The sequence below is a fragment of the Ambystoma mexicanum genome, chromosome 11, assembly GCF_040938575.1.
Source record: "Ambystoma mexicanum isolate Mex_15411 chromosome 11, UKY_AmexF1_1, whole genome shotgun sequence".
Classification (NCBI taxonomy): domain Eukaryota; kingdom Metazoa; phylum Chordata; class Amphibia; order Caudata; family Ambystomatidae; genus Ambystoma; species Ambystoma mexicanum.
The window spans coordinates 449,350,154-449,369,432 of NC_090934.1; the positions used below are offsets into that span (position 1 = coordinate 449,350,154).

General features: G+C 46.1%; 1 protein-coding gene across 1 annotated transcript in view; it reads right to left on the bottom strand.

Annotated features, from left to right (window-relative positions):
• LOC138503500 (astacin-like metalloendopeptidase) overlaps positions 1–19,279 on the bottom strand; it is a 485,620-nt gene that overhangs the window by 157,262 nt on the left and 309,079 nt on the right. The window contains exons 7-9 of the mRNA XM_069623281.1: positions 13,968–14,052; positions 13,455–13,582; positions 11,630–11,745 (exon numbers count right to left, since the gene is read on the bottom strand). Coding sequence (XP_069479382.1) covers positions 11,630–11,745; positions 13,455–13,582; positions 13,968–14,052 — 329 coding nt within the window. The remainder of the gene's footprint in view (positions 1–11,629; positions 11,746–13,454; positions 13,583–13,967; positions 14,053–19,279) is intronic.

Sequence of the window (19,279 nt, forward strand, 5' to 3'; positions counted from 1 at the left end):
TAATCATAAGCTTAATTGCTTGTAACAGCCCCCCTGTAACGTGTGCCCTCTCCCCTGCATTCCTGTTAACTCATAGCACAGGGGAAACGCGCTGGTCTTGAAAGCAAAGCCACACACAGAAAGCAAAGCCACACAGAACAGAGGTTCAAACTCAGGTAGGTATTAGGCGTGTAATAAAATATATATATATATATCAATAGTTGTACAGCCCTCGGCTGCTTATCTGCAGCCAAGAAATGCTCAAATACAAAATAAAGTGGTTTTGTAGCTTATTACTGGACATGACATTCACAAAGAAACTTGTGCAAGCATAAGTAACTTAGGATAGTCGCAGTTTCATGTTTCATGTGAAATAAGCCATATTGTCAAAGAAAAGAAGTGGCATGTGCACAGAGTTCATGTTGCCTCCACTAGTGCCAGAAATGCGTTTGCACATTATTTTTTACTACCCGTCTCTGTTGGGAGTTGGGGTGTGTTCCCCAACTATTGCAGTCTTCTCCTTGCTATGCCCCAATAACCACCTTGGATCACCCACTTTTGCAATTGTGATAGTACGTCACACATGCGTTAGCTGCACACATACATGTGACAGACGCTAGTCCTCGTGCAAATTTATCATAAATTAGACTTTGGTGGGTTACTACTTTTCCCCTTAAACAAGTCACACCTACATCTGGGTAAAGCATTGGACTCGGGCCTTATAATCAGTAGTGGGTTATCAGTGGCACCTCTGGCCAGCTGCAGATTTGTCAGTTCCCATGGGGCCCATTTCAATATGATGTTTGGGTGCATCCTTAACTACCGTTCGTGAAAATGGTCTGAGGCACCTGTGGGGTGCGCAAATATTGGATACAGACCGGGGTGGACTGGCCTATAGGGCACTCTGTAGATTTCCCGGTGGGCCTCTGCACCCTGGGCCTCTTGTGTGGTATTTCCAAATTTTCTCATAGGAAAAGCATTGGGCTTGCTGAAAATGTCTCATATGGGGCCACTTTGAACTTTATTTCCAGGGCCTCTTTTGGTCCCCAGTAATTATTTCCAGGGCCTCTTTTAGTTCCCAGTCCAGCCCTGGATACAGAGAAATGTAGCGTGGATGTTAATCGCTGCAGATCATCACAGGACAGGCAGCCAGCAATGAGCTGAAATACTAAATGTCCACTGAAAAGCTTGTAATTGCTCTACGTTCAGCAAGGAAATAATGCAGGCAGAACAGGAGTCAAAGGCAACGAGGTGAAAAAAACATTTGGGGATGCTGGGCAGCATTTAAAGTCTTTAAGGGGACAGCAGCCAGCAAAGGCAAAGTAACATGTGCACAGCATGAAGTAAAGGAATATGTTGCTGTGTAGTAAGACTGCCAACATGGGGGCAGCTTCTCTGGATCACCACTGAGGATTGGGGCCCAATTAAACTGCAAAAGTTGAAAGGCCCGTACCTTGACACCATCCCTGGTGGCACCAATTGCAACTCAGCATCTGACTGACTCAAATTATTTGTATGAAGCTTTATAATTGAACCTTCAAAGTGCCTATTGCTCACAGTAAATAGGATAGCAAGGACGATGAGAAGGGGAAGTTTGATTTTACGCATCATAAACATGATCTTTCCTAGTGTACTTTCCAATCTTTGTCTACAGAAGTTGCCTACAACCTGCGGCTCCCCAGATGTTTTGAACTGTGCCCCCCACCATCCCTCACCATTGACTTAATTAGCTAGGGCTGATGGGTGTTGTAGTGCAAAACACCTGGACAGCCAATACCTGGGGACCCCTAAAAGCACTGCTTCTCTGGCGGCCTTCTCATTCTTTTGCAATGAAACGCTTAGGCACCTTCATCACGGACTATGCTGGATAAGCCTCATGGGAGTTGAAGTCCAGAACACCCTGAGGGCCAGAAATGGAGTACCTATGATCTACAGGAAACAGGTACAGGTATCTGCTCCCTTGGACACGATGGGAAGCAATACAAGACCTGTACAGTCTGGCAAATGTCCTGACAGAGTGAAAACAGCGCAATGTCACCTCTTAACATGAAATATGCCCAAATATTGGCTGGGTGGTAGATTTGAATTCTGCAGAACACATTAAAAGGTCCATCCCCCTCCTTCCACACCCTTGACCCCACGACAACAGAACCTGGAGCCCATGAGCGCATTTGTTGCCTCCAAGTTTCTCAGGAAGGAAAAGGAAACTGATATCACAACAGAGCAAAACCTGAAGGCCAAATTGATGGGGCACGACCAGGTGATATGCTTAGCCATCCTTCCTAGGTGACACATTGTCATGTACTTTTACGCACGCGTCTTCTTGTTCTACTTCGTATATAAATTAGTATAATCTCTGGAATCCATTTAACACCGTATACACAAATTGCAATTTGGAGAGGGGGGGGGATCATTCCAGGTTTGGTCCAGCGAAATAACACCAAATGGTATTACTGTTTCAGCCATCTGATATCCCGGTATTACTGAGATATTACAGTCGGTGGGAACACTGGTAATTCCCCATTCCATGGAGTCCGATAGGACGCCATTGTAGGGGGGGGGGGACTGCCGGTATTTCTGGGCACCGCTGATACTGCTGCCGAAATATTGGCTCTTTTATGCCAGTGGAGGCCTGAGTTACCTCCAGCTCTTGGGTTCCTGGAGGTAAATCATGTAATCCTAGAGCAAACTTTTTCTCAAGACCAACAAACTTATAATGAGCCACCATATAATAGTCATTAATAGTCCTTATTTTGCATTTTTGAAAAACTATTTGACTGTACTCCCACCAATTGCTGCATCACGGTATTACACCCCACTCTACATATCCCATTCGTATTTGCACATAAGCGCAAAGCATACATATAATTCTTCTCATTTGTCAGTGGCTCCATCTAGCAGCAGAATACCAGTATCCGACCCCGCAAACCCATATTTTATAAGTTATTTTATAACGTGTGAACTAAAACGGACCCCGTTGCGAAAAAGATGGATTCTTACCTCGGGTGAAATAAAGTTGCATGCAGAAAAAACATCACCGGAAAGTTAAGTTGAAAATGCAATACCTTGAAGACGCCAATCTCAATTATTGTGGCACATAAGAGTTCAAAGTGGGCAGGAACTAAAGGGTGCAACTTTCATTATTCCTTAGGGTAATCTACGATTGTTCCCTTACTTTATGTAACCCGCACTGGAGATTTGATTGTGAGCCTTGCTGCTAACCAGATACTGTAACAGGTCACTGTGCCATCTTGTATGCCAGGACTGGTGTGCATTTCAATAGACCGCTTGGGACACAACGCATTTCCAAGCAGGCATAAATCCCAGCTCAGCAGTGATCTGCATGTGAATTGCTGTAGGCGCAGTAGTGTTTGTGGGTAATGGGAGGCGGGGTGTGTGGCTATAGACACGGACATGTCCCTTGAGAGATGTGAACGGTGGGTGATTGGAAGGCGAGCCTGAATAAATCCGCATGCTGTGGGGGAGAATGACACTAATGGTGGGCATTTAAATGTATTTTCTTGCATTGTGTTTTCTTGTGTCTTGCTAGAACGGTCTTAAAACTCAGCATTGCAGGGAGAGTGGAGGAAAGTAAGGACCTGGTATGGGTTGGATAAAGTTAATATGGTGCTTGGGGAGTGGACAGAAAAGGGGGCGGCACTACTTTTGTTTTACACTACAACCTCTGCATCTAGTCTGCTCTGCAATTCATGTAGCAGAATAATGCTGTGGGCAATGATCGGAGGTACCAATGATAATTTGATCATATTTATTTGCATATTTCAAGTGCTCACACAGCCGGGGGCATCTAGGCAGTTACAGAATTTGTTGTGGTCTTAGTTACATATTTATAACGACTTAAATACCCAGAGGTTTCTAAGCGCGGACCCGGGGATCGAACCTGTGTTGCTTCTTGTCGTCTTGCTTCCAAGGCACACGTTGCCACTGAGCTATCCTCCCGGGGATGACAGATGATCGATAAGCAATGTAACAATGGAAATGGGCCTGGTGGCTTTACTCCACTGAATATCGCATTGTGGCAATAAGCATTTTTTTTTCAATGTATAGCACTGGTCTGGGCCGTGGGCCTCGTCCGTGTACCAGCTCTTGCAGTTTTCTCCAGCCTCTTACATTGAAGGTAATGGGAGATTCTGAAGTAAGATTCAAGAGCCGGACAAGAAGGAGTTAACTATACACATCAAGGCCATCTCGGGCGCAAACGCAAATTAAGTGGATACAAAGCCTCTTTTCACCAGCTGAAATTAAAAGGGTTTCCAGTTTGCTCTAAAACGAACGGTGAAACATCTCCAGAATCGGCTGGGCGCCTGAACCCCGTTTTCCCTCGACAGGTATTTCGGAAGACCAGACACCATTTGTCAGCGTCACCGTCACTTTTTTTGTATTTTTCTTGTGCACGGATCTAACCATCATGCAATACGTATGTGGCACTTCTGTTTCACCAATATTATGTAACACGTCGCAGTTCCTCCTAATCATAAACAGCGTTTGTAAAGAAATGTAAAAGGGCACATGACAGAGTACAAAATGGAGTTAAACCAGATATGCTCTCTTTAACGGGACTTCCGCCACGTGTACTGCCTCCCACCAGGGACGGACTGGGGCAGAAAATGGTCTCGGTCCCCAATGAAAGTGACCCACAGTTGCAAACGGCAATTTATTGCAGAGTGGCTGCAGTTCTTGGCAGAGGAGGTTCTACCTGTGAGTGCCTAGTCTTTCCTTCCTTGTTGTTGGCTGGAGGCGGAGCAACCCTACAAAGAACCATCCATAGGGCGGAGCACTGCAGAGTGATTGCAGTTCTTGGCAGTTACTGGCAGGTGCTGTGGTCCTCCTGACGCAGAGAGACGGTGTAGGGCATCAGCACTAAGGCTCCGCTTGAAAAATATGGTGAGCTCAGCCGCAAGTCCCTGCATACTTTTGTTTTGATTGCATGCTGATCCTTCTATTGTTCTGAACGCTGGTTCCACATTTCTTTACTGCATAGCCATAATTGTTTAAGTGGTTACCTTACCTCTGACAGGGCTTCTTTTAGAGTTCACCCATGGGGAAGAGCCACACAAGACAATACTGTGTAGGACGGCAACTCAGGCTAACAAATGGGGGCATAGTCCCTCGCTTTCTCCCAACACCAAATTACTCAACCAGCAACCCAAGAAAGTGAAGCAAGCCACGATTGCACCTGTGCATCCCCCAAAAGAAATTGATATCATACTTTGATCAAATAGACCCCCGTGGATACATGGGGGAGTGGGCTAAATGGGAAACCAGGCTTGTACAAGTGCGACATGCATCCTACACTGGACGTGATCGTTTCTAAACTTAATGCCCTATTTGTACTATGTTCGTAATTGGCAGAGGATCATTCGCCCATTAAATATTCAATGGGCCAAATCCTTGAGGCCACTAGGGGCTACCACCATAAGATAAAGAGTTGATGTTTCAACAGGCATCATTTTACACCAAATGCTCCCAGGGGGGCCTCTATTCTCAGGTCAGTAAAGAGACGCAACATACCTGCAAACAGGCACGGCCTTCCCAAAATGGAAAGAGCAAAAGGGATGTACATTGAGTTGTTCTGCAAGGACCTTCCTTGAGGGTCACAGCGGAATCAAGAGAGGAAGCCATGGAGGCTATAGAGATTGAAAAATCCCTCATTAAAAGACATGGGCTCCCACCCAGGATGAAAAAGCAATGTGGCTTGATGTGTGCCCCACCAAGCAAGGTTATGTTCTCTGCAAACCTGGCTACAGAGCCAATAGCTCAAACTCTTGGCCCCTCAATGTGACCCACTGACTTCAGGCAAATGCATAGTCACACTCTTTCCGGTGGAGGTACGAGGCAAGTGATATTGCACGGACTCCTGGCCACATGGCAGTCCCAGGTGGATCCTGCGACAGAACAACCCCGTCAGTCTATAAGCTTGGAGGAAAAATGAACATGGGGTGACAGGGCCAGGTGTACTTGGGCCGGTGAACATGCCATACTCCATCTCAGTATTTGAAGGGTGTGGCCAGGCACCAGATCGACAAATCTAAGTCAACAAACCTGGAAATCACATTGGATACAATAAGCAGGGCTATTGCAAAGGAGAGGAGGCCATATGGGACCAATGGGAGTCCTGCATTTAGTTGGATCACCCCTGGTTACTGCTTCTACTCTAGCTCATCCCGGATCCAGCTGGGATTATTTCCGATGAGATCTTGAGCTTAGAGTTGCTAGTATAGGGTACCACAATAATTGGGTGGTATTTCCTTGGTTTCTGCTTTTTTTGCAGACCTGTACTATTGCATTCATATATTTCTGCACAATCGGCAGACTTGTACTATAAAGAAGTTGAAATTTGTTGTCTTCATGCACTTGTCTTAGGCATATTCATGTATTTGTTCAAAGCATAACATTTCATGTATATGCTGCCATCTAACTAAAAGGATTTTTGTGTATTTGTAAAATGTATTCACTTTGTGTAATAAAAAATTGTAATATATTTTTCAATAAGTTGTGTTGGATGCGATTTCACATTGCTTTATGTTTTTCTTGGCCATCCTGGGAAGTTTCAAGTTCAGATATCCATTTGTTGGATACCAAGTCAATTAGAATTAGTAGCTTTCTCTTAATTTATTTTTCACAGCTTATGCATTTCTTTGTGAACTCATATCGGAGACCCCCTCATTAGCTGGACCACATTTGGGGCAATCCCCTTTTCATGTTCTTGGTTGCAGAGTGAATCTGTCAGAACGTGAAATCACTTTTTTGACTTGGGCTTTGAGGTGTTCTCCTTCCATCCATCTGCATATATGCCAGCTTCTATCAAAAGAGCAATTGGCAGGGAGGAGGAATCTAGCAGGGCTATGGTGCGGGTGCTTGATAAGGATTCCTGGGCTCCCGGATCCAAAATGAGAATTCTTGGTCACAGGCTTTGCTATGTCTGGATTGAATCCCAGAAGGGCAAGCAGCTCAGTTCTCCCTGCTTTCTTGGAACACGCCTGGCCACCGTTCATTCCTGGCTAACCCTTCAGGCTTAAAGGAATTACTCTTTCCACATCTTTTGCCTCCAGGAAACCTTGCTTACTTCAGCATTCCTATTAGATGGGTACTCTATATTCTTTCGTCTCTCTTCACCTCCCATAGCTGGCCGACCTAGGGGTGGGCTCTGTATCGGGGCGAGATGCAAGTATTCTCCTATTCCCTTTGGAGGGATGCGAGAGTATGACAGTGTACCGACAGCCGTCCTCCCATACCTGTTGAAGAATGGGGGTACCTTGGCGTTAACTCTATTTGACCCCCCAAGGGGAGGAGAGACAATTAACTTATGGATATTGTACACGACACACTGCAAGCCTGGTTGTCAAAAGTGAAGCATGGGAGGATTATCCTGGCTGGAGACTTTAACGTAGTTTGCATAGCTAAAGTGATCTACCCACCGGGGACCCAAGTGGCTGTATCGTTATTAAAATGTGCAAGGGAGTGGCATGAACTAATGGCGACTTTTGATCTGACCCCGCACCCTCCAAGGGCATCTGATGTAAAGTTTACTTGGTTTAATGGGGACAATTGTAGCATAATTGATATTGTTTATTTGTAGGGTGCACCGAACCCGGAGGTAACTGGGCGGAACAAATGCATAAGGAGATTTACAGCATAGGTTACAGGGTGAGGCAAGTTACATATACGTACATGGAATCAGAGAAAAGTACAAGGTTAAAACGGATAAGGTACATGGTAAGGCACAGGTATGGATTAGATAAACAGAACTAGATACAGTAAATTAGTACAGGCAGTACATAATCGAAAGTTGCTGAGCCAGGTGCCGAGAGGCAGATCAGATGTCGTCAGAGCGCAGCCAGTTCAAAGTGTTACGCCTGAAGCTAAGGTGGAATTAGTCAGTTCTGCGGTCGATAGGTAGTGCATATTATATTTGTGAATGCACCCATTATGAAAACATTGCCTGTATTAACCACCCAATGTGTGAGCATGAGTGCCCACGTCATAATGAGATTGATTTGTAAACCTACAGATTTCCTGAGAAATTGTCCACAAGTAAACCTGCAGAGGAACAGGTCAATATGGTGTGCCACCAACATGGGCGCTTTTAACAAGGCAGTAAACAGAGGTTATTTGTTAGCAGAGTCTGTACTAGCGATGTGCCATTGGGATCTGGGCCAACAGAGAGGTGATCTCGCATCTGGGGTTATGCAGTTTATACAAGCGAATTAAAACTTTAAAAAAAAAGTTGCCCCGTATCACCTGGCCATTACAGTAAAGAAAAAAAGAAGTTAGGGACGCCCTGCGATTTAACAAGTGTAACACAACAAAGGAGACCTGTCCCTATAGATAACAAGTAAACACAATAAAAATATCACTACAAGGCGTGGTTGAAGTCCCATAAAGATAGCCATACATCTGTCAGATGGCAATTATTCCAGATTTGGATCAGAACCCATGATTCAAAGACATTTTGGTACATGCTCCAAATATTTAGCGCTAGCCCTGAGGCCCTGGAAGTTTTTTGTGTGGCAGAAGAGGACTGGGGCAGATATATTGGGAAACACTATTGGTCCCCAATCAAGGACAGAGATGTTGGGTCAGTTACATCTATGGCCGACTCCTTAGTCCCATATAGCCTCAGATCTAGAAGGGATGCTAAGGAAACCCAAAACATCACGGCCCATGGGCCCGGATGGACTGTTTTGCAGTATTAAAAATAGATCCTCCCTTCTGTGCTGCATTACTGAAGAGATCGATTCTATACATATGTGAAGTTGGTGCCATTCCCCCTTCGTGGAGAGGTTCTACATTGATGCCCGTTTTCAAGCAGGGTTTAAGAAAAGACCCTGCTTGCTCACGACTACTTGTGATGCTGGACTGTAGTTCCAAGCTTTCTGTGGGACTGCTGTTGCAGTTGCAATCAGATTGGGTTGAAAAAGCACACCTATTACAATCGGTGCCTGGGCCTAAAATACCTTCAGCTCGCCCCCTGTAAATACCTTCAATCCTGAGATTTTTGGTCCTCCATCCCCAACTCCCTCAGGGTCAGTCGTTTTTCTAAGAAACAAGCAGGGGTAGATCTTTGTGTTGGGCTGGGGCCTCCCTCTGGAACAGCCTCCCTGCCAATCAAACTTAAGAACCATCTCCGGTTCCGGAAGCACATCAAGACCTTCCTCTTTGCTTCTGCCTTCTCTCCTCCTCCCCCCTGCTGAACTGTTCTTTCTCGGCATTGTACACCTGGTCACCCTCTGACTTTCAGGCCCAGGTACCTGCTCACCCTTCCACCCACCCGTACTGCCTCCTGGCAATCCCTTGTATTGAGGTCTGTATCTGTAGACCTACAGCCCCACCCCCGTTTATCTGCACTTATTCTGGCACACCCTGCTGCTGCCTTATACCTAGCACTTGCTGGCTGCACTACCACTGTTTAGTGCCCTTATTATTTGTTTATTTTATTTGTCTCCTTGCTCAGCACTAGCCCCCCCCACATGGACTTTCCCCTTCTTCCTCTCCCATGCACTTGCACGTTCTCAATGTCACTGGGCCTAGTAAGATTGTTTTTGTTCTCCCTTGTTCCCCTCCCTTTCCTTGTCACGCTCCGAAACACTTGTGTACGAGTGCGATACAAATAAAATATCAGTCCAATACCAATTCACACCAAACGGGATTTAATACCTTCCCTTCCATTTGGATTCTCCACACTTTTATATCTGGTGTGTTGCTATCCGGAAGCTCCGCTATACCTATGTTTTGTGGATTACAGCACATCCTTCAACAGTGTGATTCGCTCTTGACTATAGGGAAAAGGTACGGCACAAATTTTTAGAATTGGATGCTCCCAAGAGGGATCACTTTCTGGGCTATATCACACAAATGTGGGGCTTAAGCAGGGATGTGCGTTGGCAGCCCTGCTATATAACCTTTACGTGTCTGACCTCGATTTGGCTTTAAAATCCACCTCCAATTTCCCTCACCAATTTGGTAAAACCAAAATGGTGTGTGGTTATTATGGACATGACCACAATTGGATTGCAGGGATCACTAAATGCACTACTATCCTATTCAAATATTAATGGCCTAAAAAATGTACATCAGCAAGATGAAAATCGTGTCTTGTGGTAGGAAGAAGGGTGGAGGCACCTTTGCATGGACTTTATAAATTTGGACTCATTTCAGGCGTACACTGTCTGAAGTACCTTGGTATCCATCTAGAGACCTCCCAGTTTGCAGGACACCTAGGGGAACGGATAGTGCACAGAGAATGGGGCAAGTGGTTGGCCATGAGGAGAGTGATACAAAAAAAAAAGTGGTCGCTCCATTGAAGCCCTTGTAATGGCATACAGGGTGTCCATAATTCCAACTATCCCATATGCCTTGGAAGTTTTTCGTCTGAAGGTGGCATCATGGCTGCCAAAGTTGGATGCGAAAATGTTACGCTCACTCCTGAATCTCACGAGTGCTGTTCTGGTTGAGGCTTTAAGATTAGAACTAGGCCTCCAGTCCCTTCTATGCATGTGGAAAACAGATGCCTGTAAGCTTTGGGCTGATAACATTTAATGGAACTCTACAACTTCATTATTATACAGCAGACTGGCTCATAGTGACCGGCTATCCAACAGGGTTTATTTTAGGGACCTTGATGTTATTGTGGAAATTCACTGTCAGGACATCAATCTATTCTGCACCGGGCTAGCTGATATTCCCTTTTTCCTGAACAGCATCAATAGAGAAACACGCACATTTGATCTAATCTATTCGTTGAGCAGGCTACTAGCAATAGGAGACCTGCACACATCAGGGTTTGTTTTGGGTACTACCCTTGGAAATATTAGACTACACTCCGCCTGCCTGCTCTTATACGTTGTATATTGTGTCTGCGCTTTGAGCTTCCCCTGGTACTAGCAAATAATGGTGTCTGAAATGGGATCAACAGAGAGGAGCTCATCTATCGAGGCTGTACCCTACAAGTTGAAACAGCGCGGCACATCCTAATTGTGCGACCCTTCAGGATTTTTACAGGAGGTGATATTCTAGATTTGGCAGCTATGACTCCGACCAGTTTTGGAGTGCGATATTTAGCACGGAATCCTATCTAATGATGGCCTCAGCTTTTCATGTTTGGTTTAAAAATAATTCTGTGTATGCATTTCTTAAGTGACTTTGTTATGTGGGAATTTTAAAATGAAATGTTAACAAAATGCTAGTCGTTTTACGTTTACGATTTTAATGTATGCGTTTATGCTACGTTTTATATAGTGTGCGAAAGGATGCTAAGTGGCTCCTAAATGTACCAAATAAATTCAATAAATGCATTCCTTTTAGGACAGGCTGTTTGAGTGGTACCCAAGGAGGAGGTTTTTGGTAAAATGTGATGCAAATTGGGCATTTTAAAGAATATTTATTCAGTAACAGTGGTCAAAACTACTAGCTGCAAGGTAAAGAAACGTTTAAAAGTAGCCCAAATTGGCCCAAAAAAAAGTGTCCCACAGTAGAATTTTGTGTGGGTTCCGGCATTGCCGTATTGCCTTCTAGGCCAGTCTGAGCCTGCATCCCACACACGCGTGGTGCATCACAACAGTGTTCATAGACACCTAGAGGAGATGAATGGTGAAACCATTATGCAAATGCACACAAGTGCGCGCGTCACCTTGTCTTTCGGAATTCGTATCAGCCAAAGACAACTGCCCTCATTCTGGAATTGTGATGTTTTTTCAGTGGAGGCAAAACTTCCGCTTGGGTCGCTCAGCAAACTCCTGCACAGATCTGAAAGAAAGAGGGTAGGGACTATGAAACAGGGAGATGAGCGAGACTCGGTTCAATATTTGATATTTTAGCAACTTTATTATTTTAACTGTCAGTCACCTAAGAAACATCTATAACATATGAACAAAAAAACAACAATGATTGTGTTTAAAGACACACTTAAACATTTGTCTCATATCAAGACAAAACAAGTATGTTATGTTATTTTGATTGGAATTTGTAAATCACACATCATCCATAGTCAGTACATCCATCCAACCTAAATGAGCCAGTGGGAGTTGCAGCTTTAGGGCCTCATCACGAGTTGGGCGGTAACACCGGCGCTAAAAGTGCAGGCACTATCTGCCCTACCGCCAAACCCCCGGTGCCATTAGCGCTGGATCACGGTTTTGGCGGTAGTGGAATTCCCCATTCCCCACTGAGCCCATTCGGGAATGCCCCATTCCCCATTGGGCTCAATGGGGAATTTTTGCACTCATACCGCTGGCGGATTTCCCACCGGCGGTATGAGTGCGAATTTTCGGCTGATTTCCCCCAGCTCAGAGCTGGGGAGAAATCCGCCGAAGCCCTGATTTGGCAGACCCTTAAATCCGGCAGTAATAGCGCGACCGCCAGATTTAAGGGTTACCGCCAAACTCGTGATGAGGCCCTTAATCTCATACACCGAGGAGAGCAGCCATGCGTCATGGCAACAGTGAGCGGAAAGCTACCCGTCCTGAAGCGCCATGGGTAGGCTAGAAAATATGAGCCCTGGCACTTATTCTATTACAAATTAAGCACTGATGACACCCATCACTTACCCTACTAACAATGTTCCAATGTCCTGCTTACTCGCCCTCAAATGGAAAACTAGACACACACACCCCTCTATCACAGCAGAAACAAAACCACCACAAACTGCACACACTCTGCAACACCCAACCTAATCCAACAAACAGAAAACTAAAGCTCATACACACAAACCATCCCACACACGCATACACCCAACACCACCTAACTTCCACCAACTACAGACAAAGAACACAGGGACTGGTTTTTCCAAACTGAACAACCAACAGCACATTAAGGGTCTGATTCACAGAAGCTTTTTGTAAGGGCGCAAACCCATAGGAAAACGTTCTGTGAATCAGACCCTAAATCTCTTGTACTCTCAATGCCACTAACCAACGCCTGGATTAAAATGGCAGCAGTGCACGGTACAAATCATAACATACTAAATAAAATACCATGCTAGTAAAGGAGGGCGGTTTTGGGTGAAAGGTTGTGGAGGCTGGCTGGTTGCATGCTCAGTTCTAAGGGTTTTGTCTCAATACAAAAGCAGGCAGATTTGACATCTTGCCCCTCTCTGGTAAGCACCAAAATATTAGGCTTCTGCTCTCCGTGTCATCATGATCATAATCACATTTATTTGTTCTGTTAGATAGGCCATTACAAGAGCATAAAAGCAGTGACATAAAACTTCTAAAATGATTGCAGGCATGATGGAAACGGTCAGCATAGAAAGACCACCATCTGAAAATATGTGCACTTTACCACCATGTGCAGCTGCTTCAAATCAAGTAAGGACAAAGCAGAGACACCGGGCTCACAAAGAACAACCCTCGGAGTTTTCAACAGGACTGACTAAAAGTTAGAAATTGCCATAAATTCCAAAGGTGTGTATGCGAATATGGGAAGCTGCACATATGTAAAAATATAGCACAACTTACTACAATTGTACAGCTTGTTGACCTTGGCCACGTCCAAGTTGCTCAATCCATACCGCTGCCCAATGGGGATGGTTGGGTCTGGTTTTGGAATAACAGTTTTCTTTCCACTTGTGTTGGAGTAAGCAAAACTGTTGGAGAAAAATTGAAAAATTGTGCATAAGGTCATCGCTCTACCCAGTCAGATAAAAGACTCATTGAAAATTCTTCGTGGAGCACCTTTACCTCCCTTTACACACGTCAACATACCTCTTCCTCAACCCTACTCAACTCCCAATGCCTTTGAAACCTGGCACAGTCCAAGATATCAGGCAGAGTGGGGGCAATAATTGCAAGTGGACTCACCCACAGAGAAAATACTACAGCACTTTCAATAACTTAGTTTCCTAGAAACTGGCTTCAATCTTATACCTCCATCCTTGCATCACTGTCAACACCCCCACACCCCACTATCTCATCTCATTACATGTTTTACTCAAGTAATGGCTTACTTCCACGGTCCAGATCCTTGCTTACCTGTCAAAGTGCATCACTGAGCTGTAGTCATAGGGCAGGCCTAGGGTGTTTCCATCAATCCGTTTATCAAAGTTGCCTTGATCCCCTAAAAGTATAATAGCAGAGGATAACACTGAAGAAATGCATATAAAAACAAGCAATGCAGTGTATATCATCTATGGCAAGTGTAAGATTGTATACTTTCCGTTAATGTAAAAAATAAAGGCATGCTTTAATCTTGCATGAAGCTGGATGGTCTTCATTTTGCCCGTTTTCAATCTAAAAATTGATTGAAACTATGGCATTATTTATACAAAAAAGTACGCAGAAGATCACCGGCACATCAACTTGGGAAGTATATGAAAAGAGCACAGGCTGCTTACACCCATTATGGGAGGTAAAGAGCCACTTTAATGATTTGACCTATACCAAAGTATTCAAACTAAATGCTGTATATGTCAGGGTGCCATCAGTAATTTCAGAGGTTCAGCTTATACGCCTGTGGGCTCATTAATACGCCAGGCTGCCTGCCAGCACGTCATGATGTACCAACATACAAGGGTTGCTGCTCCAAGTGTCAATTTGCTGATGATGTAGGACATGGGTGTTGGTCAAAGCGTCAGAAGGGATTGATCTTTAAAGGGCTAGGGTCCTGCTAAAATGCAGTGTTGCTACTGAAAGGGCCAATAATGTAAATAGCAGTCCCAACTCTCTTCAATGTTGGTGACCCATGTTCAATGTGCTAAGGTCCATGTGTCTGTATCGTACTTCCCATGTCCAAGGATTGTGGAGGCTTTGTGACATCTACTAAATGTGCGCAGGAATCCTACCCAGCCAGGCAGGGATATTGTGCTATGTCCGCCTGTCTACAACCTCACTCCATGCAATTGCATCAGTAGGGCCAACCACTGGGTCGACTTCCTGTCAACAGGCCCAATAGTCCTCTCACTGGTCCAACTCCACGCCCCCCACAACCATCCCGAAATCAATAGATGGTTATGCAAAGATCTGAGTGAAAGATAGTGAGTGCTATTCTATTGGAGAGAGCAGGCAGAAGTCCCAAATAGTCTGTGTGCACTCAGTCAGTGATTTAAGATTGTCATCAGAGGGTCAGTTTGGTATTTAGAATACTTGAGGCAACAAAGGTTAAATTCAGAAATGTATATTTTCACTCACAAGCATATGCGCAGCAGCAACTGCGGGAAATGCTTTGTGCACGGCTTACTCAATGTTCCATTCGCTCATGCTCCACTTTTTGGAAACCCTCTCTTCAGTGTGCATGGGAAGATGTGCAGGGTAGGGGAATGGAGGCAGAGCAGAGAGTGTTGGGGTGGTCAGGAACGGTCTCCATGATTAAGAGGGGCTCATGTGCGCACACTATTGATGCCTTGGGTGGTGGCGAACTGGGCGCAGTGGTGCAAGTTCAGATGTATGGAGTGAAGTTAATTATGGATATGATAGGTTACCTTTAGTGCTACTGTTGTTTAAAACCGATACATATTAGATGTGCACGTGTGTAAAAACAGTGTTAAAAACCCAAATGTAAAATTAACACAATCTACACACAGGGTGCTGTGAGGTACACAGAAACTGGGAGATGGATGCAATGCCCATGCAGACGGGGCCTGTCCTGAAACCTGGTGGTAAAGAGGGAATACCATTTAAAAGACATACACGGGTGAACATATAAAAGAAGTTCAATAAGGAGTTTATATGAATCTGCATGCAGTGGGGTTTTGGGAGTTTATTTGGATTTTGCAGTAGCAGTTGCACGATGCATTTTTTTGTAGCTGGGAGATTCTGGCTTTGTGGGCTTGGGGGGTTGACGGAGGAAGATCGAGTCATCCAGTAGGTCAGCCTGCAAACAGGACAAAGATTTAGGGTATAATAGTTCTGCAAGGAGCAGATGTAATCTTGTCCATTGCACTGAAGTCCTGTAGATGGATTTGGCCATTTTCCTGGGCAGGGAACAAAGATGGGCCCCGAGGCCAGGGTGTCTGGTGTTCAATTGTTTTCCCAAGGTGAAACTACAAGCTGTACGTGTTGGAGGGGTGGTGTCATGAATTAGAATGTCTTAAGGAGCCGAGATGCTGGTGTGGATGGGTTTGCAATCTCAACGAGAACCTATTTGCTCAGCCTTTCCTCATATTGCTAAAATATCTGAGTGGACCATGTGCAATCACACTTCAGGTTAAAAGGTTCTAGGCCAGTTGTTACTAAATAATGAATTATGATACGTGAATGTTTCATTGTACCATGATGTCACGACCTACCACGGACCAATCCCCAGCAAATGAGGACTTTTGAACACAATGCGAAGATGGTCATAAACATTGTCGATGACTAATGAGAAAGAATGAATTTGGAAAAGATGGAACTTCTTTGTAAATGTTAATCATGTTTGAGGGGTGATATGATATATGGCATTTGTAACGCGCCTATACACAAGGGTTTCAAGGCGCGACGAGGCGGGGGGGCAACAAGGGGAGACAGATAACGATCCTACTAGGCCAGGTGTCATTCAGATCGCGCAAGTGCAAGGGTAGAGGGGACTGGGAAAAGTGCAAGGGGAAGGGGAGAGGGGGAAAAGTGCTGTACATGGTTAGTAGAATACAAGATAAATAGGGCCAGCTGGTGGCAAGTGCAAGGAAAGTGCAGTACATGGTTAGTAGAATACAAGATAAATAGGGCCAGCTGGTGGCAAGTGCAAGGAAAGTGCAGTACATGGTTAGTAGAATACAAGATAAATAGGGCCAGCTGGTGGCAAGTGCAAGGTAAGTGCCGGGAGAAGGGGCTGTAGGATACAGAGACAGTCCCGTAGTGCAGGTAGGCAGTGCAGGGAAGAGTGGCTGGGCCAAGGACCGAGATCGGTGAGTGGCCCAGTAGTAGATTCAGTGCAGGTTCAGTGATTTTAGCAGGGGAGAGAGGGAGAGAAAGTGGAGGCAAAGAGGAAGGTTTTGAGGTGCTTCTGGAACCGGAGATGGTTCTCCTCAAGTTTCAGGGAGGCAGGAAAGCTGTTCCAGTGGGAGGCCCCTGCTGCGGAGAGAGTTCTACCCCTAGCTCGTTGCTTGGAGAAGCGGCTGACCCTGAGGTAGTTGGAGGTGGATGAGCGAAGAGCTCGAGAAGGAAGAGAGTTGAAGGTATTTTGGCCCAAGGCCCCAGAAGGCCTTGTGGACAATGCAGAGGGTTTTGAACTTAATCCTCACAGCCACTGGGAGCCAGTGTAGTGATTTCAGTCCTGGAGAGATACGGTCCCTGGGCTTGAGGCCAAGGACAAGTCTCGCAGTCCTGTTCTGGATGAGTTGCAAAGGGCGGAGAGTAGAGGCAGCAAGATTTAGATAGAGGCTGTTACAGTAGTCCAGCTTCGAGAGAACCAGGGCTCTGGTGACAGTGAGCTTCTGGGGGAAGGAGAGGAAAAGAAGGATACCTCTGAGGAGGTGTAGCTGGTAGTGTGACTTCATAGAGACGTCAGATATGTGAGGAGGGAAAGAGTGTGGAGTCGAAGGTGACCAAGGTTTTTTGCCTTGCAGGTAGGCGCAGGAAGAGGGCCAAGGGAGGCCGGCCAGAGAGCTGCAGGGAAGGAGGGAGTGGGTGTGCCGATAAGTAGAATCTCAGTCTTACTGGCTTTAAGGCAGAGGTCGTTGGCGGCACACCATTCCTGGCTAGCAGAGAGACCGTCAGAGATGAGGGAAGGGGAAGAGGAGGCCGACGGTAGCCTGAAAATGAGCTGGGCATCATCCGCGTAGCACTGAAAGTTGGGACAGAGCAGCGATGCGGTGAGCAAGAAGAGCCAGATACTGGTTGAACAGCCAGGGGGAGAGGTTAGATCCCTGGGGGACACCACAGGTAGAGAAAAAGATGTCAGAGGAAGGAACCCAGTTGGACCTGGGAGGGTCGATTGGAGAGGAAGGAGGTCAGCCACGCCAGAGCCTGACCAGTGATACCCAGGTTATCATGGAGACGGTTGAGCAGGATGGTGTGGTTGACAGTGTTTAAGGCAGAAGAGAGGTCGAGCAAAATGAGAACACAAGGGGTGTTAGAGTCAAGGTTAGAGAGCAAGTCCTCACGGATGTTCAGGAGAGCAGTTTCCGTGCTTCTGGCAGCTGTGAAGCCTGACTGATGGTCATGAGGACTACCAACAGATTCAGCATGGAGATTAAGCTGGGAGATGGCCAGTTTCTCCAGGAGCTTGCCCAGGAAAGGAGTGATAGAGATTGGGCGATAGTTAGCTGGGCAGGAGGGGTCGGAAGAGGGTTTCTTAAGAAGGGGGTGCACAAGGGAGTGCTTGAGGGGGGGATGGGAAGACTCCAGAGGCGAAGGAGTGATTGCAGAAGTCAGCCAGGGCAGGGGCCAGGGAGTCGATGTGGTCCTTGATAGTTTTGGAGGAACAGGGGTGGACCTGTTTTGACGAGACTTTCATAGATCGGACTTGTCTCGAAACCTCGTCAGCAGAAAAAAGGGGAAAGGCAGAGAAGGAGGGAGGAGGGGTGGCTGCAGAAGGGCCAGAGGGAGAGCAGGGAATAGACAGGGGGGGAGGTGATGGGAGGAGAGTGAGGACAGGATGTCCTGAGTTTTTTAAATGAAGTGAGAGGCCAGTGCTGTGCAGAGGGCCTGGGAGGGGACAGGAGAGGTGGAGACTCCAGCAGGGTTGGCCAGCTCCTTGCAGATTTTAAAGAGTTCGGCCGAATTGTTAGATGCCGCAGAGATGCAGGCTTGGATAAGGGCTCTCTTAGTGAGAATGGAGAGCCAGTATTGCCTTTGGAGGAGGCGGCAGGCCAGTTCAACAGAGGATGAACATGAAGCACGCCATTTCCTCTCTGCCACCCTGCACTTGCGTTTAAAGGGTGACGAGATCTGAGTCATAACAGGAGTTACATTTGGCTTTGGGCTTCAGGCGGATCCTCATGACAGGGGCAAGGATATCAAGGGTATCAGATATAGCAGAGTGAAGAGTGGAGAAGGCTGTTTCAGGGTGGGAGTCAGCCGAAGGGGGGGGGGGAGGCGAGAAGGTGGTAGTGAAAGCCTCAAATGACACACGCTTCATGGGTCAGATGACCGCGAAGGTGGGTGGCAGTGATGAGGGTGTCTTTGCCTGTGGGGTAGGGAGGGTGAGGTGGGAGGATAGGAGAAAGTGATCACTCCAGGAGAGAGGAGTGGAGAGAGGGACAGAGAGGGGAAGGTCAGAAGAGATCAGAGCATCAAGAGTGTGCCCTGCAGAATGGGTCGGCCCAGACGGGAGAATAGAGAGAGAGAGAGTCGCAGAGGTCGCGAAAGAGTCCAGAGGGATGACAGGAGGCATCAAGGTGGATATTGAAGTTTCCAAGAAAGAGGAG